Source organism: Mugil cephalus, chromosome 2 (assembly GCF_022458985.1).
Source record: "Mugil cephalus isolate CIBA_MC_2020 chromosome 2, CIBA_Mcephalus_1.1, whole genome shotgun sequence".
Taxonomy (NCBI): Eukaryota; Metazoa; Chordata; class Actinopteri; order Mugiliformes; family Mugilidae; genus Mugil; species Mugil cephalus.
The window spans coordinates 6857643-6882774 of NC_061771.1; the positions used below are offsets into that span (position 1 = coordinate 6857643).

General features: G+C 40.1%; 2 protein-coding genes across 2 annotated transcripts; one reads left to right on the forward strand and one right to left on the reverse strand.

The window, feature by feature from the left end:
- Positions 1–936: 936 nt before the first annotated feature.
- LOC125003647 (uromodulin-like) lies at positions 937–5112 on the forward strand. The gene is made up of 9 exons (XM_047577660.1): positions 937–1405; positions 1487–1803; positions 2531–2858; positions 2956–3164; positions 3432–3580; positions 4185–4427; positions 4511–4670; positions 4756–4831; positions 4924–5112. Exons 1-9 carry the CDS (start codon positions 1330–1332, stop codon positions 4941–4943), a joined length of 1578 nt encoding a protein of 525 aa, XP_047433616.1. The 5' UTR covers positions 937–1329; the 3' UTR covers positions 4944–5112.
- A 10752-nt stretch (positions 5113–15864) lies between these two features.
- On the reverse strand, positions 15865–24494 carry LOC125003640 (deleted in malignant brain tumors 1 protein-like). Its single transcript, XM_047577643.1, has 16 exons — positions 24471–24494; positions 24306–24380; positions 23598–24023; positions 23117–23431; positions 22588–23022; positions 22097–22411; positions 21568–22002; positions 21077–21391; positions 20548–20982; positions 20058–20372; positions 19752–19960; positions 19336–19484; positions 16567–16809; positions 16324–16483; positions 16164–16239; positions 15865–16071 (listed from the first exon to the last, which is right to left on the reverse strand). Exons 2-16 carry the CDS (start codon positions 24373–24375, stop codon positions 16052–16054), a joined length of 3918 nt encoding a protein of 1305 aa, XP_047433599.1. The 5' UTR covers positions 24376–24380; positions 24471–24494; the 3' UTR covers positions 15865–16051.
- Positions 24495–25132: the final 638 nt, after the last annotated feature.

The following is a 25132-nucleotide window of genomic DNA, read 5'->3' on the forward strand; positions in this document are numbered from 1 at the left end:
TGTTGAAGCATTCAGAGTTCCTTTCACTGGAACTAAGAAGCCAAGTCCAGCTCCTGAACAACAACCCCACACCGTAATCCCTCTCCACCAAACTTGACACTTGGGAAATTGCAGTCAGACAAGTACAGGTCTCCTGGCAACCACCAAACCCATCAGATTGCCAGATGGAGAAGTGTGATTGGTCAGAGAACATCTCCACTGCTCTAGAGTCCAGTGGCGGTGTGCTTAACACCACTGCATCTGACACTGTGCATTACACTTGGTGATGTAAGTCTTGCAGCTGCTCAGCCATAGAAACCCATTCCATGAAGCTCTCTACAGACTGAACTCGCGCTAATCTGAAGACCACATGAAGTTTGGAGGCCTGTAATGATTGACTCTGCAAAAAGTTAGTGACCTCTGTGCACTCAGGATTTACTGACCCTGGTGTGACATTTTATGTGGCCTGACACTTTGTGGCTGAGTTGCTGTTATTCCCAATCACTTCCAAGTTGTTATAATGACTGGACTTGTTGCACAGGTGGCATCCTATCACAGTACCATGCTGGAATTTACTGAGGTCCTGAAAGTGACCAATTCTTTCACAATTGTTTGTAGAAGTAGTTTTCATACCTAGGACCTTGATTTTATACACCAGTGGCCAAGGAAGTGATTGGAACACCTGAATTCACTTTTTTGGATGGATGAGTGAATACTTTTTAAAATATAGTGAAAACATAAGATCAGGTCCAACACACACCTGTGGTACGATAATTAATTACGTGTCCAGGGCCAGTTTCATTAATGCAGTGTGTTTTTATTCACCTAATGGCACCTGACTTCAAGGGAATTATAAAATAAAAATAGGTGAAAACTATGAAAAAAGCAAGAAAGCAGACCATGAGACTCAATCATTTGGTCTGATGTTCAACATCATGTGTCAAGTTTTCCTGCTCAGTTTATGTTTTGTCATTCTAAGCGATTATTTGTACCACTCTATAGATCCACTAAACTGCAAGGTCTCCATAATATTTGAACAGTGATAAATGATTGGTTGTAATGTCATAAAATTAAATGAGTCATGTCTTTGTGTGGCAGTTCTGTCTGAGTGAGACCCTTTATCTTTTTACCAATGCTTTATGACGTCAGACTCCTTTGATATCATATGAATCAATGTTTTACCCATTTATGATTAACAGATCTATAAATTCTCACCCTCACTGGTACTTTTCTCATTTAACTTTCCCACTACCTAAAAGATTACTTCTCCAGGGTAAGTACAGATGTTTGTAGGATATATATATCTATTAGTAGGATTTTAAATCACATTTGTCTTTCTCAGCAGCTTGGATGTGGTCCACAATGCGAGGGCACAGGGCATTCTTCATGCTCATACTTTTACATCTTTTTATCAAAACCACTTCAGGTAAACCATCTCTCCACAAAGACTGATTATTTTTACTTAAACAAAAAACACATCAAATTATCTCTCTCCCTCTTTTAGCAGGGGCTCTTGTTTCCAGCTGTGATTCATGTCATGTGGAATCCACCTGCTTGGAGTCACAAGAAAGAGGCGACTCTTTCTCCAGCCAAGTTCTCTCTTGTGTCTGTAAAGACGGTTTCGTAGGTGATGGTCTAAGCTGCTACGACATAAAACTCTGCAATGACTCGTCGTGCTGTAGTCAAGGTTTCCACTGGTCACCAGACAGTGGATGTGTGGACACTGACGAGTGCTCCCTCTCTAACCCACCCTGCACGCCACCTGAGATTTGCTACAACACACCAGGATCATTTGAATGTCTGGTGCCTTCCTCCAGGACCAGAATAACTCCCTCCTCTCAGTCGGTCCAGTTCAGCTGTGGACACACAGTTTGTCCTTTAGGCTGGGACTGCATCCAAAGCAATGGGGCTGCTGAATGTGCCGATCCATGTGACCTCTACACTGTACTGAATGATGACTGGCGTTCAACAAATAACACTGACATACAGACATACACTGTGATTACAATATTAACTGGCAGGGCTGGTATCGCCTGTTGCTGGAAGAGACCAGTGCTCGTATTCCAGAGAGGTGTGTAGAAACACACAGGTGTGGAACTCATGCACCTTTGTGGATAACAGAACCTCATCCAACAAAGTCAGATGGGATTGTAAATCGCACAGTTTGTAATTCCTGGGGAGGGAGCTGCTGTTATTTCAGCTCATACATCATTCATGTCAAACGCTGTCATGACTACTATGTCTACAAACTTGTGCAGCCACACGGATGCAACTTTGCATACTGTGCAGGTAATGTAGCATTTTAAATACTGTAAGAAAAAATTACATTTTCATGTCTAATCCATTCATTTCACAGATGATTAAATTGTTATTTTGAACTCAAATTCAGCTTGTGAGAAACAAAATGTTACTTTACTATTAGAGCACTTTTTTATTTTAAACAGAGGTGAGCGTATTAGATCCTGGAGTTTCTTCCACAACGCCTAACCCGATATCACAGACATCTGCCGCAAATCAGGTAAACACCACTACCACAACACCAGCAGACAACAGCACAGGAGTTGAGGGTCAGGTCCGTCTGGCCAATGGAGGAAACAGCTCTTGCTCTGGCAGAGTGGAGATCTTCCACAGTGGACAGTGGGGGACAGTGTGTGATGATTCCTGGGACCTGAATGATGCTAACGTGGTGTGCAGACAGCTGGGCTGTGGAAGGGCTCGTTCTGCGCTCCAAAGTGCAGCATTTGGACAGGGCAGCGGACCCATCTGGCTGGATGATGTCAGATGTTCTGGAAATGAATCATCAATAACAGACTGTGGACATCTGGGGTTTGGAATCCACAACTGTGGTCATAATGAAGATGCAAGTGCTGTATGTGAAGGTAAGTTTATCAGTAGTTAAATTCCATACTGAGAGGACGGTTTACTGGAGGTTATTGGTCTCATTTGTATATATTATTTGTATATCTCTGTCTGTAGTTCAGCAACCTTCACTTCAGCCCACCCAACTTATCTGTGGCCGTGACAAACTCCAGGTAGGACTCCTTTTGAGTAACGTGGTTTCTGCTGGTTTGGATCCATTCTCTGGCAACTTGGCTTCTCGCAATTGCTCCTGGGTCACAATACGCGATGATATTGTTTGGTACGAAGTGGAGGCTAAGGCCGGTGCCTGTGGAAACATCCTGAGTGTAAGTACATGGCTATTTTATTTATTTTTATCTTTTATTTTTTATTACAGAACCTCCATTCTACGTCTAATCTGTTGACCTCACATACATATGATGCACACACTGTATGTAGTCTTAGTACTTGTAAAGTATCTCCAGGTGTTTATTATCACCTTGATCAAAACATTTTGTTTCACTAACTATTCATTATCTTAAACCACTTAATGCTCATAGCACTCTCTCTAATCATTGAACTTATCATTGATAAATGAATTATTTGTCTTTCAGACCAACCGCACACATGCCATCTACTCCAACACTTTATTTATCTATCCAACTAATGTATCCTTTGCTGTTCCTGTGAGTCTTCCCTTCTCCTGTGCTTATTCCCTGGACACAGACACCAGCCTGAACGTGGCTATCAGACCAGAGCTATCGTGAGTAGGCTTTAATTGAATGTGGACACTCTCCTTTTTTGATGTTTTACTGATAGGCCTGCGACACCTCCTTTCAGCAGTGAATCGCACCGTTCCAGGTTCACCACCTAGACACTATCAATTCACTTGAAGGCCCAGGTGGAGTCTCTTCATCCACAGCCACTGACTCCTCTTTTCAGCATCTCTGGAGAGATCCTTGACTGTCTGCCTGTGAGCCTTCCCTCACATCTCCTGGAGTAGCCTGGATGTTGAAGTGGCTACAAATCTTCTGCAATCTAGTTCAACTGGTCGAACCCTCACCTTCCAGTCTCGTTGTTGTGTATTGGAGCAAGCTTCATATAACTCTTCATGTAACTTTTTGTGATTGTAGGCCTCCTCTATTGAGCACTCCCAAGGCACTGTGTGCTCAATGATGTGTACATGCCTGATTGAAGCTAACTATAGCACCAGGTCTAGTCGCAGGTTGACGAAGCTTGTTCTGAATGCCTCCATTTGTCATAGCTCTTGCCAGGAGATCTTTCTCTTTTCCACTCCTTCCCATGTCATCAAAAACTAAGAAGAACAAAATGTGAAAAAAAACATATGACTGTCCTTTTTTTGACAGGTTGGCAGGTGGCATTTCAGGTTCCGGTCCAAAAGCAAGAGCCTCAATGTATCTGTTTCGTGACTCCAGCTACACTGAGACTTATCCTGCAGGCAGGGTTACCCTCCCTGTGGGCTCACCGCTGTATGTGGGTGTCTTTGTGGACAGGAGAGACCCAAGCTTTACACTTGTTCTGGAAGACTGCTTTGCCACTCACTCATCAAGCCCTAATGATCCCACACAATACCCTCTGATCCACAACAAGTATGTGCACCTTTTGACCACTTAAAGCTTTGTAGGATTGTGTGACTTTTAACAACTCTGATGATCTCCATCTTCTCTGATAGGTGTCCAACAAGCCGCCAGCAGGTGTCGGTGACTGAGAGCGGCTCATCCCTCCAGGCCCGTTTCTCTGCTCTGTTGTTCCTGTTCCAGGACGGATACAGAGATATTTATCTTCACTGTGGACTCAGCCTGTGTGACCGAAGAATCTCCTACTGTGTTCCTGTGAGTTACACATTTAAGCTGTCCATATTCATTGCTGATATGTCTTTTGATGCTATCATTTTTTTCCCACCCTTTCACATTTTAGAACTGCAGAAGCAGGACACAACGCTCTGTTTCCAGATCTGCTTATCTGAAGCCCATCACCATTGGACCAATCATTTGTGAGTATGAATAACAATCTGCTTTCAGGACAAATGGCTCAACACAACAATTTTTTTTTAATTTATAATTACTGTTTCGTTTTTCTCTTCAGGGGACAAGCCAGCAGAGTGACCTGCAGCATCCAATAATAGAAATTTGAAAGGATTTTTTTTATTCATAGTACATAAAATAAAATGTATTACACTGTATAATTAAAGTGTACTATTCATTAGTTCTACTGCCATTGTTATCAAACTATTATCAAAATCAATATGTCACAATAAAAATTAGGGCACTAACACTCTCCTTCTTATTTGTGTTTATTTACATGATATATGACATAGTTTTCAACCATGCATCACTTTCTTCCTTTTTTTTTCTATACATGGAAAAGAAAAGCTTTGACCCACAGCTTTGGCCCAGACTAAAAATCTGTTTTGCAGAAGCTGTTTATTGAATTAACATTATCTGGTATCGACATTCACTGTTCACGAATTTGATGAAGAATCCTCTGGCACCACCATGAGGCCATTATCTTGTGTGCATTGACAGGGAACCTATGAGACAGTTTTCCAAGAAATCAAATTTCAAAGAATCAAGAATCAAACCAGCAAAACAGAAACAATGCTCTTCTAAAAGATGTGTCCCTCAATAATACAGTTAAAAATCTCATCAAAGAAATTCTTATGGATGGTTCAAATGATAAGTATAAGAACACATGGGAACTATTTAAATATAAAGTTAGGAATGTTGCTATCAAAAGAAGTAAAGAACTAAAAAAGGAAAAACAGGTTACAAACTGACTTGATGCACAAACTTGACATTTTACTCCCAAAACAACAACTTACATTGGAAGAAGAGCTTGAATTAAAAAACATCAAATTACACTTGGATCAGTTTTATTTAGACTTGACAAAGGGAGCTTTTATTAGATCCAGAGCCAAGTGGCTCGAGGAAGGAGAAAGGAACACGAGTTACTTTTTTGCTCTAGAAAAAAGAAATGTTAATAGAAAATCTTTAACTGCCCATAATATTAATGGAATATGCTCTAAAGATCCTACTCTAATCAATAAATCTGTTTCTGAATTTTACAGAAAATTTTATAATTCTAACTTTAACGCAAAGGATTGTACAGATTCTCTAGAAAAAATCCAATCTAATATACCCTCTTAACAATTGATTACAAAATATTGGCCTTAGTCTTTGCTAACAGATTAAAGGAAGGTCTAGATACCATAATTGCTGAAACTCAAACAGGCTTTCTGAAAAAAAATCGACATATTAGCTGTAACATTAGACTCAATTTAGATTTATTAGATTATGCAACTGAAGTGAACCCTGAGGCATTCATCGTGTTCTTAGACTTCTATAAAGCCTTCGACACGATCGAGCATAAGTTTCTTTATAGTCCCTCAAAGCATTTGGTTTTGGCCACAACTTAAGTGATGTTATTAATATGTTTTACAAAGATATTAACAGCTCTGTTAAAATTAATATGAACACCTGGAATAGATTTCAAACTAACAGAGGCGTATTTATTTTAGTCACGGAATTATTGTCAATTCATATAGTAAACGATAAAAACTTGGAAGGCATATCAACTTTTAGCAGAGAATAAAACATTCCCAACTTGCAGATGACACAACACTTTTTTTTTTTAAAAAAGATAAGCACCAACTATCTAATTGTATTAATCTGACAAACCAATTCTCTAACGCTTCAGGTCTAAGATTGAATATGACCAAATGTGAAATTTTGTCTTTGCATAATTGCAATGAATCTGTAATTGAAAATATACCAGTAAAGGAATCTGTCAGATATTTGGGGATATTCATATCCAAAAATATTATAGAGAGGCAACGTTTAAATTTCTTGCAATAGAATAAATAAAACCAAATCCATCTTTAATACCTGGCTCCAAAAGGATCTATCTGTCCTTGGTTGAGTTCTTCTTCCTAAAGTGGAAGGCCTATCCCGCTTTGTGTATCCATCTTTATCCCTATTTATTAATGATTCAACGGCCACACAAGTTAACAAACTTTTTTTTTTAAATTTCATTTAGAGAAACAAACCACATAAACTTAAAATCCAACAACAAAGCTGAAGGAGGTCTTGAAGACTTAGACTTAAATGACACTATTAACACCTTCAAGATTATTGGTTAAAATGTCTTATAAACCCTGACTCAGTCTGGTTCTTCATCCAAAACCATATCCTCAATAAAACAGGAGGTCTGTCTTTTCTTTTGAAATGTAACTTTTTGCTGAATAGATCAAAATTTCATCAGCAAGCTCTTCTAGCTTGGAAGTAGTCCTTTGTCCATAATTTCTCACCCCACAAAGCTCTTCTATGGAATAACGGTAATATATCCTTATCAGAAACAAATCTTTATTTTTTTCATAAATGGTTTGATAGAAACATTACCCATGTCCTTCATCTCTTTGATGAATCTGGTATTATGCTATCTTGTGAACGCTTCATGACCATGCACTGTTTTCCTGTTCGATCTAAAGAATTTAACACTGTTACTCATGCTATTCTGAAAGATTTAATTCAACTCATAAAAAATCACTTGAGTTACAATAATTTTACAAAGGCTTTACCTATGCTGATGATAGATGGAATCGAACTAACAGACAAAAAATGTAAGAACAAGCATATACGCCAGTGTTTTCAAAGAAAGAATAGAGTTATACCTAGAGGAAATGATTTTGGAGGTCTTATATTGAGGAGATAAACTGGAGAAGGGCCTGGCTTCTCCCATGTAAATATTGCATTTCCAATAAAGTACATTTCAAAATTTTACATAATATATACCCTGTCAACTCTATTATTGCAAAATTTACAAATGTGAATGACTCCTGCACTTTTTGTAATAGCAACATATAAACTTCTTTGCATTTGTTTTTTTTTTATTGTGATGTGTCGAGGAAGTTTTGGTGTGATCTTGAATCTCACTTTTTTGGTGCTGCTAACTCTGTCTACTCCCTTACTCTTAAAGATATCATTTGCTACTACGTTAAGCCAGAAGATTGCTCTCTTGAACACCTGATGAACTTTATCATCATTTACGCAATATTCTTTATCCACAAACAAAAATTTGCTTATCCAGTACCCAGATTCGCTCCTTTTTTACTTGAATTAAATTCTCTGTTTAAATCTCTCTATTTGATCAATAACAAAAAAGGCAATACATTACTGGACAATTACAGAAAAAAAAAACCCCAAAATCTCTGACTAACCCTTTATTAATGACTATTTTGTTCTCTTTATATTTAATATTTAATAATAATACTTAATATTATTATTTTATGTATCTTGTTGTATTTTTCATTCTTGTTGTTCTCTTTTCTGACTTATTTTTATTTATTTATCTTACTATTAGTCTCATTATTATTTTATTTTATTTTCAAGCTATATTCTATAATTTACTCTATCACTATACTGTCCCGTTATACTTTTTGATGTGCTGTTACACATGAATGTATACCCTGTTGATCCTGTAAATTTGTTCATTAAAAAAAAAAAAAAAAAAAAAAAATTAGAACAGGACTGAGTACATCCCGATACGCCATTAAAAGTCCCGGTACACCACAGGTTAAAATCTAGAAGTGCCAGTAGCATACTCCGTTCCATACATTTTCTACCACAATCTTATCTAACGACGCCACTGTACTGTACTATGTAAGTACGTAGTAAGCAAGTACAAACACTACATACAGTGTGTGCATCATGTGTATGTGAGGTCAACAGATTAGAAGCAGACTGGAGGCTTTTAAAATGACAACATCAAAAACAAACTAGCCAAATATACTCAAGATGTTTCTACAGGCACCAGCCTTAGCCTCCACTTCGTACCAAACGATATCATCACGTACTGTGATTCAGGAGCAGTTGCAAGGAGCCAAGTTGCAAGAGAATGGATCCAAACCAGCAGAAACCACGGTACTCAAAAGCTGTCTGAGCCCCAGGATGTTGTCTCCCTTTGACATTGGTCCGACCACAGGTGTCGTCAGCAAATTGGATGATGACATTGTTGCTGTGGTTAGGGCTAGGGTTAGGGTTAGGTTAGCACTAAAGACAAAAATAAAATGCAAAAAGGAACACTGAAAGCGAGAGCCGTGAGCCACTGCACCTGAGCATGCCGCCATCTTGGAAGAGGGGTAGATGTCATTGATATAGGTTATATCTATGAAAGATGATTTATAGCCGCCCATTTGTACAAACTGTTGGTGGTCCTGCATATAGCTTTTCAACCAATGCAATCCTTCTGATGCCATACCTCGCCAACAAATAATAAAAATAATAAACAATATGTTGTGGTCGATGGTGTCAAATGCTTTTTATTTTTCATCAATAAATACCCCCAGTGCAATGTTTTTATTGTCAGTGCAAGTTGTTCTCTCTTCCCTCTACAGTTGATCATATTTTTTCTAAAGCCATATTCACTGTCCACCAACAATTTGTGCTTTTCAATAAATTCTTCAAGCAAAAGTTTCTCTTTTCCAATCCCCGTACTTACCCTGAAGAGACTGTGTCAGAATCCAGGAGCGAGTGAGAAAGGTTGTAGGTTGTAGATCAGGTTAAAGGGAGATTAAAGGACAATTTGTATTGAAACTGGTGAAAAACATAACTGGGTCACTTACAGCAGTGATTCACGTGACCTAGAAAGAGTTATTTATTAATCTGACTCCGACCTAAGGATCAAATCCAAACAAAACCAGTGCACAAACCAAATCTAGAGTAAATATAGTCGCTCTTACAGTACAATCAATATGTCTGTGACATATTGTGTAACATAACAAAGATTCATGGCGTTCACAAGGTTATGTGTACCAAAAACTATTTAATGTATCTAATGGGTGGCTCACTAATAACATAACCACTTAAAATGACATACGGTAAATAGTGTTTTTGAATGAGCACGTTTTCCTGACAACTTAAAAAGGACATTTTATGAAATAATCACAACTCAAAGTCCACTTTTATCATTTTTTTTCTTTTTTTTTTATTGTACTGTGGAACTGTAAGTAATTAAGTTTTTTAATTTCCTTTAGTAGAGGTCCAAAGCAGAAGAAGTATACACTACTTCACATGTTTAATGATGAGTTACATTATGTTATTCCTCTTCTAATGTTGAAAAATAGTTTGAAATTTGAATTATTTTATGTTATTTTTTTCCACCATCTTTAGTAGCAAACTTAGTGAGGCACAGTGAGTGACAGTGGATTTTTGAACAGTCTTTTTGAACAGAGTGAGTTTCAATCAGTGTTACCGTAGTTCTTCTGCAAAGTGCAGCCTTCAAACACACATTGCAAATTTAATTTAAATAACATGGCTAATAAATGGCTGATATTTTAGTTTTGCCGTAAATCTTCAGGCTTTAATTTGTTCTCTGGGAAAGGTTCGTTTTAAAAGTTTGTATTTTGTTATTAAAGAGACACATGGTAAATTTGAAGATCAAGTTTGTTTTCAAACTTCAGTTCACTATGTTCAAATGCAGTTCTTCATGGCCTACCTTCACGGTGACGTCACGATGTTGTAGGCTGGAGGCAACACTGTCACTTTCAACCATGAGAAAGTCGTCTTGCTGTATTTTTGGCTGCTAAAACCAAAGGATCAAAAACACTAACTTGAAGTTACATACAGTCACTGTCTTTAAAGTTACATACCAGCCACTGCCTGTCGTAGACAACTTTGGTTTGGCTTGGGCGATTAAAAGGAAGGATTGGAGCGCGACAAACAACTATGGGCACACTTCATATCAGGTCAGATTGATGTGAATCAAGGACGTTTGGAAAACTGGCGCAAAACGAGGGAGCCGGGAGTCACGAGGGGGAAAGAGGTAAAAACTAACTATGACGTTATCGATCAAATAATTTAAATAATGATGAAAGCACAGTGCAAGTATACTTGTGATGGTGATTTTGAGATGACAAAAATCAGGTTTAAGAATGACTCAGTGTTTCCCATACGTTCGTTTATTCGTGGCTGCCTACCACAAATAAATAACATCAGTGGCGCCTGCAGAAATCTTTTATAGGGATGGCCAGATGGGGCCACTTAAAATGTTGGGGTGGCACACCACAACAAAAAAGCCATAATTTCAAGAATTTTATTATATTAGTACGATTGCTGTTATTTTATTATACTGTAGTATATAGGCTAGTAGAAACTACAAGGAAACGCCTTCTGATATACTTTTATTGTGTTACATTTAATATTAATAATGATCTAATGTGCAGGCTAACAATAGTAAACTTAATATATTGAGTCCCACAACAATCCTGTTTCATTGTGCTATGTGTGGTTCATTATTTTTTAAAATAAGCTAATTATTCTTGACCTCAAAAAGACAAGGGAACAGCTTAAGTTAAAGGTGCACATTTATTGTAATCAAAATACAAGTACAATACAATAAAGTATTTCCCACCAGGGATCAAAAGTCTTCATCAAAACACATCCACAAAGTCATCAAGATTTATGGCCTTAGCCCTTCTTGATTCCACACTTATCACCCCCAAATTGCTTAAACGCTCATCAGTCATGGTACTTCTCAAGGCAGTTTTGATCAACTTAAGCATAGAAAAACTGCGCTCACATGATGCGGTACTTACAGGCAATGCAAGTGCAATTTTGCACATTTTAAACATCTTGTGGAAGACCTCCCTATGTGGCTCCAGAAAGACAGTGAGCTCTATTAAACTCTTTGGTGTTTCCTGACCACTAGTTCGCTTCCTCTCAAGAATGTGCTTAAGCTGGGGGATCTCATAATGCAGATCCTCAGCGCTGCAGTTGTATTGTGAGGAAAATGGAAACACAACATCTTTCTCACAAAATGTGGGACTGCAGGGATTCAGGGCCTGTATACTTTTCATGATGACACATTTTTCTGTTGAAAATCTTCTCCTCACCTCAGAGAGAAGCACATCAATGACTGGAATAAATGAACCTGTTTGAAATGACTCCTTCTCTGTGTTGACTTATCTTTGAACTACTGGAGTGAACATGTAATGTCCTTCAAGGCTCAAAGTGTGGTTTGACCTGACGGCCAGGAGGTGTGACATTTATGCTGCATTTCTTCAATGCGTCAATAAGAGCATCAACCAGTGTGACAGCAGTGCCCAAATCGAGTTGCGGGGACTGTAAAATATCAGATAGATATTTTATATCAGCAAGAACACTGGTAAATGTGACCAGGAGAACAACAAACCTGGAATATATCTGGGCTAATAAACCCCTTGCATCTGTGGCTCTGTCACCACTTTGCTCTTCTGATATTTCTTTTAGAAGTCGTATGATAGCTGGCAGTCTGTCTTTCACTGTCTTGTAAGTATTATACTTACATGCTCACCGTGTGTCTATCAGTCTTTGTAACTCTCTTGAAACATCTCCTTCTGTGTCTCAAGACATTAGAGACAGGTAATTAGAGGTCACAGAAGCAGTGCGTGATGAGGACCGACTTTAGGGAGTACCTGGGGTCCTTTGCGATTGTGCATTCAGTGTGAAAAGGCCTTAACTGGCGAAAGAAGAAGATCATCAGTACCGATATCTGTGACAGGCCATTGTCCGCCATGAATCAATGTTTTTTGGCGCGACCAACGCAAAATCGTTCCGTTCATTCATCTCCGCATAGCGCTGTTTCTCCGTTATTGCCGTTCATACACTATTGCTTGCAATAGTACAGGTGCTTGAAGAGATTGCATCTGAGAAACATCCACAAAGAGCTGTTGAAGCAAGAGGGATACTGGCTCCGATTGATCTTAATTTTGCTGGCTCTCTTGTTCTGTTCAGAACGGTCCTGAGTGACCATTTTTTTTTTTTTTATCAGACACGCTCCACTCTAAAACAGTAGACTACGCTAAGGCTGTGGTTAACCGCAGCAAAGTTAATTTTAAGATGAGGTAAACCTCTTCTTGTCCCCGGTTAAACCTCTTCTCTATTGCGGGTACACTGTGACTCCGAGCAAGCCACTCCAACATTTCAAGTGCACCCGTATTACAAACTTTACAGTAAACACACGGAGATAGAAGACGCCTGATAATATTTACATATAAAAATTAATAATAAAAAAAATATATGAACAGATTTAAAATGCAAAAACAAGGGGTGTATCTCATGCAGACAATGGAGTAACATGATCCAACACTGATTTTGAGTCAATTAATCACATGCCCTGCAAGCTATTGAGCTAAAATGCTAATATTTATATATAAAAAATATTTAAAATATTTATATATATATGAACAGATGTAAAATGCAAAAACATCACTTGCATTTGATGATGTTTAGATGGCAAAAGCCCTGATGAAGGTGTTCCCTGTCATCCCTGACAAGGACTTCTGTACATCAAGAAAGGAAATATAGAAGGAGAGGAAAAATCTTGCTCTTGAAATCCTAGAGAACTCCGGTAAAGGCAAATTAAGCATAAAAATAAATAAATAAATAAATAAATAAAAAGATAGATAGTAGGTATATATAATAAATAAATATTTTTGTGTTTTTTAGTCTTTGATGAACAGAAATATTTTGCAATGTGCTTGTTAACTCGGTGACCCGTGAGCTTAGCTTTTCCTCACCTCTTCCTCCCGCACCTGCCCGACGGCACACAATCAGCCGCGGTCACGAGGCTCATACATATTCAATAAATAAAGTTAAATGTCTGTAAAGATGTGCAAATAAGCAATGTGCAAAATGTATTGTGCAAACCATGGCAAATAAAGTGCTATTGTGACTTACGTGCAATGCGCGATTATTACTATCACTTGTGAAAAGTTGTTGTCTAAATAAATACCGTTACCACATGTCCAATATAAACAGGTAATGAAATGCGCTTCGTTACAGTGCTACATTCAAGCCACCAGGACCAGGAACTGCCATTGTACAATGGGAGAGTAATTGAAAAACAGTGTTAGACACGTTGAATTGTTATATAGCCATGAGAGAAAAAAAAAATTAAAAAACAAAAAAACAAAAAACAAAACAAAAACAAAAACAAATTATAAACAATGTTTAGTTGTCAAATAAAAAAATCAAAAAAATCTATAATTTCTTTTCAATTAAACAGATACAATGTGATGACTGCGACAGGTGGTTCCACAGTTCATGTCTAAAAGCACTAAAATCTGAGCTGCCCCCCTCCTCCCTCAACAGAATCTGCATTTCAAAATTCTGTATTTATATCTGAGAAAATAATAATTTAATAAAACCTTAAGTGAGATAAAGAGCTTAAAATGTGAAACTGGTGTAGTTGGTAAATGGTGTAAATCCTGCTGAACATGAAGCAGCGTTGTTGCTGTTGTTGTTGTTGTTATCTCTTCTTTCATACATATAGTATAAAACTGTCCAGAAATGACCTGTATGAACATACATCACAAAATTTACTTTTTCTGACTGGCAGCAAATTTTCTTTTTAATGGGACTCCTTTTCCGGTTTGCGGAGATTTTGATGTAAAATAACTTTTGTAACTCTGAGTTTTTTTGTGTAATTTGTTGATACAGCAGCTCAGATGTGCATACATGAAATGTTCCTTTCATGTCGCCTTTACTGTTGTGAATACTGTATATGCTGTAGGCCTACTGTATTTCTCATCACTTTATCAGTAAAGACCTCATCTGTCAAAAAAATATTCAAGCTTCTGAGGGACACATGGGGAGAATGTGTGTTCTGAGTAAACAATTAAAGTGATATCTAGTACCTTGTTTGAGTGCCATTTATTTCTATTGTGTATTTATCCTGACCTTAGTACAGTTCAGTCCATAGATCTTCATCGGTAAGTTTTTCTTCGCAATTTGCTTCCCCTGTCACACATGTGCCACTCATCACCTGTGTCTTTCTTACCTTAATGCCTTTCCTGTCATAATGCCCCACCTACAGCAGGGTTACCATACTTCTATCGTAACATCTCACTTAATTACGCGAGATCACATTGTGTGGTCACTTATTCCTACTATTACCTGTTTCACAGGTTTCAAACCTGTCACCTAAAATGCAAGACATTGATTGCATGAGATTAAGTTTGTCTGTATGAGTTTGTAAATGGCAGCCCATGCCCTTATGTAGTGTGCATATATCTACATGTGGGATACATGTTCTAAGTTATGTATGAAGTCCTGCAAGCAGAAATACTTGAGCGTAAATTATATTGTCTAAGCAAATTGCAATTAAAAAAACCTCAGTGTATATGTCTGCCATATGTTGCCACCCCTCAAAGATTCCTGCCCCCCTCTCGCCACCCCATAAATATTTTTCTAGATTCGCCCCTTATATGCATCATCAGTGTCAGCCTGGAAAACGTCATGAATTTGACTAAACCGTGACTGAAATAACATTAAGTTAATCATTATTTTGGGGGATTCTTGTTACACTGTCCAAGCAGAAGTTGCATTTTACTACGTTACCCTCCACAGTGGTTCCACTTACTTTACTTTACTTCTTCACTTACTTCTTGTAATATCTCTGTTAGAGGCTTCACTTGATAAAGACAGACCAGACTTCGTCTCCTCTGTGTCCTCCTTTGGTCAAATCGGCCATCCAGTGAGAGGTCGGTGAATGTGTCCCTTAAGTCAGATATGATATATCTGACTTAAGGGACACATTCAAAAAGTGTAAATAAACCTTAACCTTTGTCTGCATATTACTGTGTTGTTGTTGTTTTGATTTTTGTTTTTTTTGTTTTTTTTCTTTTAAAGGAAAATCTTTTAGTGTATATATTTCACCCAGTCTTTCTGTTTGGCTGGTTTGATTCTTGATTCTTGATTCTTTGAAATTTGATTTCTTGGAAAACAGGCTCATAGGTTCCCTGTCAATGCACACAAGATAATGGCCTCATGGTGGTGCCAGAGGGTTTTTCTTCAGATTTGTGGACAGTAAATGTCAATACCAGATGATGTTAATTCAATAAATAGCTTCTGCAAAACAGATTTTTAGTCTGGGCCAAAGCTGTGGGTCAAAGCTTTTCTTTTCCATGTATAGAAAAAAAATAGAAGAAAGTGATGCATGGTTGAAAACTATGTCATATATCATGTAAATAAACACAAATAAGAAGGAGAGTGTTAGTGCCCTAATTTTTATTGTGACATATTGATTTTGATAATAGTTTGATAACAATGGCAGTAGAACTAATGAATGGTACACTTTAATTATACAGTGTAATGCATTGTTTCATTTTATGTACTATGAATAAATAATATATATATATCTTTCCAAGTAATAAGTTTCCATTACTGGATAGTACAGGTCACTCTGCTGGCTTGTCCCCTGAAGAGAAAAACGAAACAGTAATTATAAATTTAAAAAAGATTGTTGTGCTGAGTCATTTGTTCTGAAAGCAGATTGTTATTCATACTCACAAATGATTGGTCCAATGGTGATGGGCTTCAGATAAGCAGATCTGGAAACAGAGCGTTGTGTCCTGCTTCTGCAGTTCTAAAATGTGAAAGGGTGGGGAAAAATGATAGCATCAAAAGACATATCAGCAATGAATATGGACAGCTTAAATGTGTAACTCACAGGAACACAGTAGGAGATTCTTCGGTCACACAGGCTGAGTCCACAGTGAAGATAAATATCTCTGTATCCGTCCTGGAACGGGAACAACAGAGCAGAGAAACGGGCCTGGAGGGATGAGCCGCTCTCAGTCACCGACACCTGCTGGCGGCTTGTTGGACACCTATCAGAGAAGATGGAGATCATCAGAGTTGTTAAAAGTCACACAATCCTAGAAAGCATTAAGTGGTCAAAAGGTGCACATACTTGTTGTGGATCAGAGGGTATTGTGTGGGATCATTAGGGCTTGATGAATGAGTGGCAAAGCAGTCTTCCAGAACAAGTGTAAAGCTTGGGTCTCTCCTGTCCACAAAGACACCCACATACAGCGGTGAGCCCACAGGGAGGGTAACCCTGCCTGCAGGATAAGTCTCAGTGTAGCTGGAGTCACGAAACAGATACATTGAGGCACTTGCTTTTGGACCGGAACCTGAAATGCCACCTGCCAACCTGTCAAAAAAAGGACAGTCATATGTTTTTTTCACATTTTCTTCTTCTTAGTTTTTTATACATATATATGTTACAGAAAGTTATCAACCAAAAATAAAGAGTAGAGAGACGATGTGATCTTAGCCTCAGAATTGTTATCAGAATATGAGTAAGGAAATACACCATGAGGATTTTATTATGAGGCACATTTCTACTGATATAGGGAAAACAAAAACTCTCTGACACAGTTGTATACTCCTACAACAATTCAGAACAACATATTATGTTACATATTCTTCTTCATCAATGATGTGATCACTGTTAATCATTTGTCTTATTTTGCTGTCAATATCTTTTACAACAAATGCAATTTGGAATCTAAAACATTACACTTCTCCAACAGCAGCAATTTTTATCACTTGCCGTCACCATGGCTGTGGAGGTGATCATTTGGGAATTATGCTGAGTGATTGGAGGGCAGGGAATAAGACCTAGACTGAGATTGTCATCTGTCAGAGCCTACAGGGAAGACCTCACAACACACACCACAACCAACGACTGCTGAGTAAGCTGCAAGAAAATATTGAGCTGGCTCACATGAAGATCAAGTCAAGCAAGTCCAGAAGCATTTCCATCATCAAAGGGAAACTGTCAGACCATCCCTTTCACATTGGTGATGAGACAATAATAGTGGTCTAAGAGAAGCCTGTGAAGGCTAGGCTAATGGTAAAGACGAAGAACAAGTAGATCACCTCAGGAAGGATGTAACTAGTGGCCCAGAGAACACTGAAGGAAAAACTCTGCTTCCTGGCAAGCTGATGCTCTGGTGCATGCAGTTCAGGCTAACACCCCCCTCATGTGGCCACTAACCCTGTGTGAAGTTGCAATCTCTAAGGGGGAGAAGCTGGAGAGACTGGTTAGACTTGGCCTTCCAAGTGCCTCAGCAGTATTGGGCTCCACTGCCCATATCCAGCTCATCTGAGGAGTGACTAAAGTAAGCGAGATGACATTACACGATTCAGGCGATCCAGTTTTAACCCAAGCTGCCCCCATCTTGGCAACTAGGAGGAGGTGGACCCCATCAGCAGTGAAGGGCAGCAATCAGACGCAAGGACATTGTGGGTCAAGTGCAGCAGGGGAAATGTGGTCTCGTTCTTGGGACCAGCCCACCAACCTGGAACAAGGTCACTCCATCCCAAAGGCAAAAGCTTGTGAAATGCAGTGACAAGAGGAAGCAGACAAGGCTGCGCAATAACAAGGGCAGTGGGTGACATGAGAAGGAGTGGAAAAGAGAAAGATCTTCTGGCAAGAGCTATGACAAATGGAGGCATTCAGAACAAGCTTCGCCATCAAGGCCTACGGTGTCCTCCCATCTCTCAAGAGCCTCAGTCAGTGGTATGGTGAAGACCTCACATACTCATTCTGTTGGGACTCCACCAACACTGAAACACATCATAGTGGGCTGTAAGACCAGCCTCACTCAAGGCTGTTAGACCTGGCGGCAGTGTCTTGCAGCAGTACTGGAAATGTGACAGATGAGTGTCAATGCCCTTCCACCCATGTCATCCCACTGACCGGCAACAACTTTTGTCCAGGAGAGTGAGGGTCAAGCCTTTCTCACCATGCCAAGACCAGATGTTTGGCAGTGGAGCAGGGTATGTGATTGGAAGTTCCTGGCAGACTTAGACCAAAAGCTCTTCTTCACAATGGAGGTCGTGTCACCAACCAGACACATTCTATGGTTAGGTACGTATACATCGTCAAGCTCACAGTAGTGGAGACCTACGATTGTAAGAAGCTGAGGTACATGAAGCTTGTCGCCAATGCACAACCATGAGACTGGAAGGCGAGGATCCAACCAGTTGAAGTAGGACAGTTTGTAGCTACCTAAACATCCAGGGTATTCCAGGAGATATGAGTGCAAGGAGAGGCTCACTGGCAGACAGTCCAGGATCTCTCCAGAGGTGCTGAAAAGGGGAGTCAGTGGCAGTGGATGAAGAGAAAGGACTCCACCTGAGCCTTCAAGCCAGTTGATGGCATCTCGGGGTGAATCTGGGATGGTGGGATTCACTGCCCAACTCTCTAGAGGTGTCATAGGCCTATCAGTGAAACACCCAAGAAGGAGGGTATCCATTTGGTGACCCACAGGATGCCACCACTCACTTGACATCCCACAGAGTCTTAGTGGTGTCTCAAGTATGCAATAAGGGATATTAGCATCTAGTCCTGTTCAATAGATCATCTAATGTAGGTTTGAGTTGACAATGGTTCTTTTAATCAGCAGTGTCTCTGTTAAACTGTGAACTACGGCAGATAGATCTGCTTTGTGAATAATTGGGAAGTGTTAAGCACAAGGTTTAAAAGAGGTAAAACAATCCTATTAGCTTTATTAGATTATTACTGACAAAATAACTCTTAATAACAGCCCAGTTTCTATTCTGTCTATTGCAACATGTAAGAGATGAACAAATGTGAAAGAAGTTCTCCCTTTTATGACTGCAGATGATGAAGTGATGTTAACTCTACATTCAATTAAAGCCTACTCACGATAGCTCTGGTCTGATAGCCACATTCAGGCTGGTGTCTGTGTCCAGGGAATAAGCACAGGAGAAGGGAAGACTCACAGGAACAGCAAAGGATGTATTAGTTGGATATATAAATAAACTGTTGGAGTAGATGGCATGTGTGCGGTTGGTCTGAAAGACAAATAATTCATTTATCAATGATAAGTTCAATGATTAGCGAGAGTGCTATGAGCATTAAGTGGTTTAAGATAATGAATAGTTAGTGAAACTAAATGTTTTGATCAAGGTGATAATAAACACCTGGAGATACTTGACAAGTACTAAGACTACATACAGTGTGTGCATCATATGTATGTGAGGTCAACCGATTAGATGTAGAATGGAGGTTCTGTAATAAAAAATAAAAGATAAAAATAAATAAAATAGCCAAGTACTTACCCTCAAGATGTTTCCACAGGCACCGGCCTTAGCCTCCACTTCGTACCAAACAATATCATTGCGTACTGTGGCCCAGGAGCAATTGCGAGAAGCCAAGTTGCCAGAGAATGGATCCAAACCAGCAGAAACCAGGCTACTCAAAAGGAGTCCTACCTGGAGTTTGTCACGGCCACAGATAAGTTGGGTGGGCTGAAGTGAAGGTTGCTGAACTAAAGACAGAGATATACAAATAATATATACAAATGAGACCAATAACCTCCAGTAAACCGTCCTCTCAGTATGGAATTTAACTACTGATAAACTTACCTTCACATACAGCACTTGCATCTTCATTATGACCACAGTTGTGGTTTCCAAACCCCAGATGTCTACAGTCTGTTATTGATGATTCATTTCCAAAACATGTGACATCATCCAGCCAGATGGGTCCACTGCCCTGTCCAAATGCTGCACTTTGGGGCGCGGAACGAGCCCTTCCACAGCCCAGCTGTCTGCACACCACGTTAGCATCATTCAGGTCCCAGGAATCATCACACACTGTCCCCCACTGTCCACTGTGGAAGACCTCCACTCTGCCAGAGCAGCGGTTGTCAGAGTTGACCAACCTTACTGGTGAAGCAGCTGAATGAAAACAAGGAACAAAATACTGTTGTTGTGAGACACTGATGAAATATGGACTTGATAGCCACAAATCAATAACACATTTAAAAAATAAAGTCCTCCGTGTTTAATGAACAAAGAAAATGGATATGTGATAGAGTTAGAATTTTGTGTTGCTGCTTAAATTTGTATTTACCTTCACAGACGACACCAGCATCCTCGCTGTGACTACAGTCATGAAATCCATATCCCCGATGGCGACATTCAGAGAGCTGTGATTCACTGCCTGTGCACGAGACCTCATCCAACCAGATGGGTCCAGTTCCTTGTCCAAATCGTGCATTTGATGGTGCAGAGAGGACCCTACCACAGCCCAGCTGTCTGCACACCACCTGAGCATCAACCAGGGCCCAGGAATCATCACACACTGTCCCCCACTGTCCACTGTGGAAGATCTCCACTCTGCCAGAGCAAGAGCTGTTTCCTCCATTGGCCAGACGGACCTGACCCTCAACTCCTGTGCTGTTGTCTGCTGGTGTTGTGGTAGTGGTGGTCCATACCACTGGAGGTGTTGTGAAGTTTGATGGTTTTGGTGTCGGTGGAAAAACTGTGCTGTTTATTCCTGGTTGAACTGAAGGAAAAATCTGTGTGAACTCACAAAATAACCAACACTGTCTTCAAGTTAAATATGATCAGTGACAAAAGGAGTGTGCAGAAATATTTACCTTCACAGGTGATGCTGGCATCTTCATTATGACCACAGTTGTGGTTTCCAAACCCCAGATGTCTACAGTCTGTAATCGATGATTCATTTCCAAAACATCTGACATCATCCAGCCAGATGGGTCCGCTGCCCTGTCCAAATGCTGCATTTTGGAGCGCAGAACGAGCCCTTCCACAGCCCAGCTGTCTGCACACAACATTAGCATCATTCAGGTCCCAGGAATCATCACACACTGTCCCCCACTGTCCACTGTGGAAGACCTCCACTCTGCCAGAGCAGCGGTTGTCAGAGTTGACCAGTCTAACTGGTGAAGCAGCTGAATGAAAAACAAGGAACAAAATACTGTTGTTGTGAGACACTGATGAAATATGGACTTGTTAGCCACAAATCAGTAATGCATTTCAAAAATAAAGTCCTCCATGTTTAATGAACAAAGAAAATGGATATGTGATAGAGTTAGAATTTTGTGTTGCTGCTTAAATTTGTATTTACCTTCACAGACGACACCAGCATCCTCGCTGTGACCACAGTCATGAAATCCAAATCCTTGATGGCGACATTCAGAGAGCTGTGATTCACTGCCTGTGCACGAGACCTCATCCAACCAGATGGGTCCAGTTCCTTGTCCAAATCGTGCATTTGATGGTGCAGAGAGGACCCTACCACAGCCCAGCTGTCTGCACACCACCTGAGCATCAACCAGGGCCCAGGAATCATCACACACTGTCCCCCACTGTCCACTGTGGAAGATCTCCACTCTGCCAGAGCAAGAGCTGTTTCCTCCATTGGCCAGACGGACCTGACCCTCAACTCCTGTGCTGTTGTCTGCTGGTGTTGTGGTAGTGGTGGTCCATACCACTGGAGGTGTTGTGAAGTTTGATGGTTTTGGTGTCGGTGGAAAAACTGTGCTGTTTATTCCTGGTTGAACTGAAGGAAAAGTCTATGTGAACTCACAAAACAACCAACACTGCCTTCAAGTTAAATATGATCAGTGACAAAAGGAGTGTGTAGAAATATTTACCTTCACAGGTGATGCTGGCATCTTCATTATGACCACAGTTGTGGATTCCAAACCCCAGATGTCTACAGTCTGTAATCGATGATTCATTTCCAAAACATCTGACATCATCCAGCCAGATGGGTCCGCTGCCCTGTCCGAATGCTGCATTTTGGAGCGCAGAACGAGCCCTTCCACAGCCCAGCTGTCTGCACACAACATTAGCATCATTCAGGTCCCAGGAATCATCACACACTGTCCCCCACTGTCCACTGTGGAAGACCTCCACTCTGCCAGAGCAGCGGTTGTCAGAGTTGACCAGCCTAACTGGTGAAGCAGCTGAATGAAAAACAAGGAACAAAATACTGTTGTTGTGAGACACTGATGAAATATGGACTTGTTAGCCACAAATCAGTAACGCATTTCAAAAATAAAGTCCTCCGTGTTTAATGAACAAAGAAAATGGATATGTGATAGAGTTAGAATTTTGTGTTGCTGCTTAAATTTGTATTTACCTTCACAGACGACACCAGCATCCTCGCTGTGACTACAGTCATGAAATCCATATCCCCGATGGCGACATTCAGAGAGCTGTGATTCGCTGCCTGTGCACAAGACGTCATCCAACCAGATGGGTCCAGTTCCTTGTCCAAATTGTGCATTTGATGGTGCAGATAGGACCCTACCACAGCCCAGCTGTCTGCACACCACCTGAGCATCAACCAGGGCCCAGGAATCATCACACACTGTCCCCCACTGTCCACTGTGGAAGATCTCCACTCTGCCAGAGCAAGAGCTGTTTCCTCCATTGGCCAGACGGACCTGACCCTCAACTCCTGTGCTGTTGTCTGCTGGTGTTGTGGTAGTGGTGGTCCATACCACTGGAGGTGTTGGGAAATTTGATGGTTCTGGTGTCGGTGGAAAAACTGTGCTATTTATTCCTGGTTGAACTGAAGGAAAAGTCTGTGTGAACTCACAAAATAACCAACACTGCCTTCAAGTTAAATATGATCAGTGACAAAAGGAGTGTGCAGAAATATTTACCTTCACAGGTGATGCTGGCATCTTCATTATGACCACAGTTGTGGTTTCCAAACCCCAGATGTCTACAGTCTGTAATCGATGATTCATTTCCAAAACATCTGACATCATCCAGCCAGATGGGTCCGCTGCCCTGTCCAAATGCTGCATTTTGGAGCGCAGAACGAGCCCTTCCACAGTCCAGCTGTCTGCACACAACATTAGCATCATTCAGGTCCCAGGAATCATCACACACTGTCCCCCACTGTCCACTGTGGAAGATCTCCACTCTGCCAGAGCAGCGGTTGTCAGAGTTGACCAGCCTAACTGGTGAAGCAGCTAAATGAAAAACAAGGAACAAAATACAGTTGTTGTGAGACACTGATGAAATGTGGACTTGATAGCCACAAATCAATAAAACATTTCAAAAATGAAGTCCTCCGTGTTTAATGAACAAAGACGATTGCCATATGATGCAGTTGTCGCTGCTCAAATTTGTATTTACCTTCACAGACGACACCAGCATCCTCGTGGTGACCACAGTTGTGAGATCCAAACCCCCGATGGCGACATTCAGAGAGCTGTGATTCGCTGCCTGTGCACAAGACGTCATCCAACCAGATGGGTCCAGTTCCTTGTCCAAATTGTGCATTTGATGGTGCAGAGAGGACCCTACCACAGCCCAGCTGTCTGCACACCACCTGAGCATCAACCAGGGCCCAGGAATCATCACACACTGTCCCCCACTGTCCACTGTGGAAGATCTCCACTCTGCCAGAGCAAGAGCTGTTTCCTCCATTGGCCAGACGGACCTGACCCTCAACTCCTGTGCTGTTGTCTGCTGGTGTTGTGGTAGTGGTGGTCCATATCACTGGAGTTGTTGGGAAGTTTGATGGTTCTTGTGTCGGTGGAACAACTGTACTGTTTATTCCTGGTAGAACCGAAGGAAAAGTCTGTGTGAACTCACAAAACAACCAACACTGTCTTCAAGTTTAATGTGATCAGTGAGAAAAGGAGTGTGAAATACAGAAATACATCCTCATCTGTATATCCATCCACCCTAAATGTTGCCACTGGCAGGTTTAATTTGTATTCCATGTGTAAACTAAAGCCCTTTAACGTGTGACAAAAATGTCACCAAAAAATACTTTTCAGTATAATTACTCATTTAAAATGTATTGAACCAAAGATGACAAAAGGCCAGATGGTTTACCCGTTTTGGTAAAAAGATGTAAAAGTATGCACATGAAGAATGCCCCGTGCACTCGCATTGTGGACCACATCCAAGCTGCTGAAAAAGACAAACATGTTTTAAAATCCTACTACTATACAATGCTTATATTGCATAAATGATTCCTATTCAACAATCTGTACTTACCCTGGAGAAGTAATCTTTTAGTTCGTGGGAAAGTTAAATGAGAAAAATACCAGTGAGGGTGAGAATTTATAGATCTGTAAATCGTAAATGGGTAAAACATTGATTCATATGACATCAAAGGAGTTACTTAGCGGTAAAAAGGTAAAGGGTCACATTCAGAGAGAACTGCCACACAAAGACATGACAATATATTTTATGACATTACAATCAATCTTATTGTCTCACTGTTCAAACATTATGGATTTATAACCACTTCAAATGACATAACATCAACTTAGCCGTTGTGCTTGAAAACTTTACACAAACACTAATCCAGATGGCTTAGTCTCGTGGTCTGCTTTCGTGCTTTTATTTTTTATAGTTTTCACCTAAGTTTATTTTATAATTCCCTTGAAGTCAGGTGCCATTTGGTGAATAAAAACACACTGCATTAATGAAACTGTAATTAATTATCGTACCACAGGTGTGTGTTGGACCTGATCTTATGTTTTCACTATATTTTAAAAAGTATTCACTCATCCATCCAAAAAAGTGAATTCAGGTGTTCCAATCACTTCCATGGCCACTGGTGTATAAAATCAAGGTCCTAGGTATGAAAACTACTTCTACAAACAATTGTGAAAGAATTGGTCACTTTCAGGACCTCAGTAAATTCCAGCATG

Excerpts from the sequence above, each read along its gene's own strand:
- LOC125003647 (XM_047577660.1), top strand. The coding sequence starts at position 1,330 with ATGTGGTCCACAATGCGAGGGCACAGGGCATTCTTCATGCTCATACTT. Across the intron at positions 4,671-4,755 it reads GAATCTCCTACTGTGTTCCT|AACTGCAGAAGCAGGACACA; the intron begins GTGAGTTACACA and ends TTCACATTTTAG. Across the intron at positions 4,832-4,923 it reads CACCATTGGACCAATCATTT|GGGACAAGCCAGCAGAGTGA; the intron begins GTGAGTATGAAT and ends TTTTCTCTTCAG.
- LOC125003640 (XM_047577643.1), bottom strand. The coding sequence starts at position 24,375 with ATGTGGTCCACAATGCGAGTGCACGGGGCATTCTTCATGTGCATACTT. Across the intron at positions 20,983-21,076 it reads TGCCAGCATCACCTGTGAAG|TTCAACCAGGAATAAACAGC; the intron begins GTAAATATTTCT and ends TTTTTCCTTCAG. Across the intron at positions 19,961-20,057 it reads TGCAAGTGCTGTATGTGAAG|TTCAGCAACCTTCACTTCAG; the intron begins GTAAGTTTATCA and ends CTCTGTCTTTAG.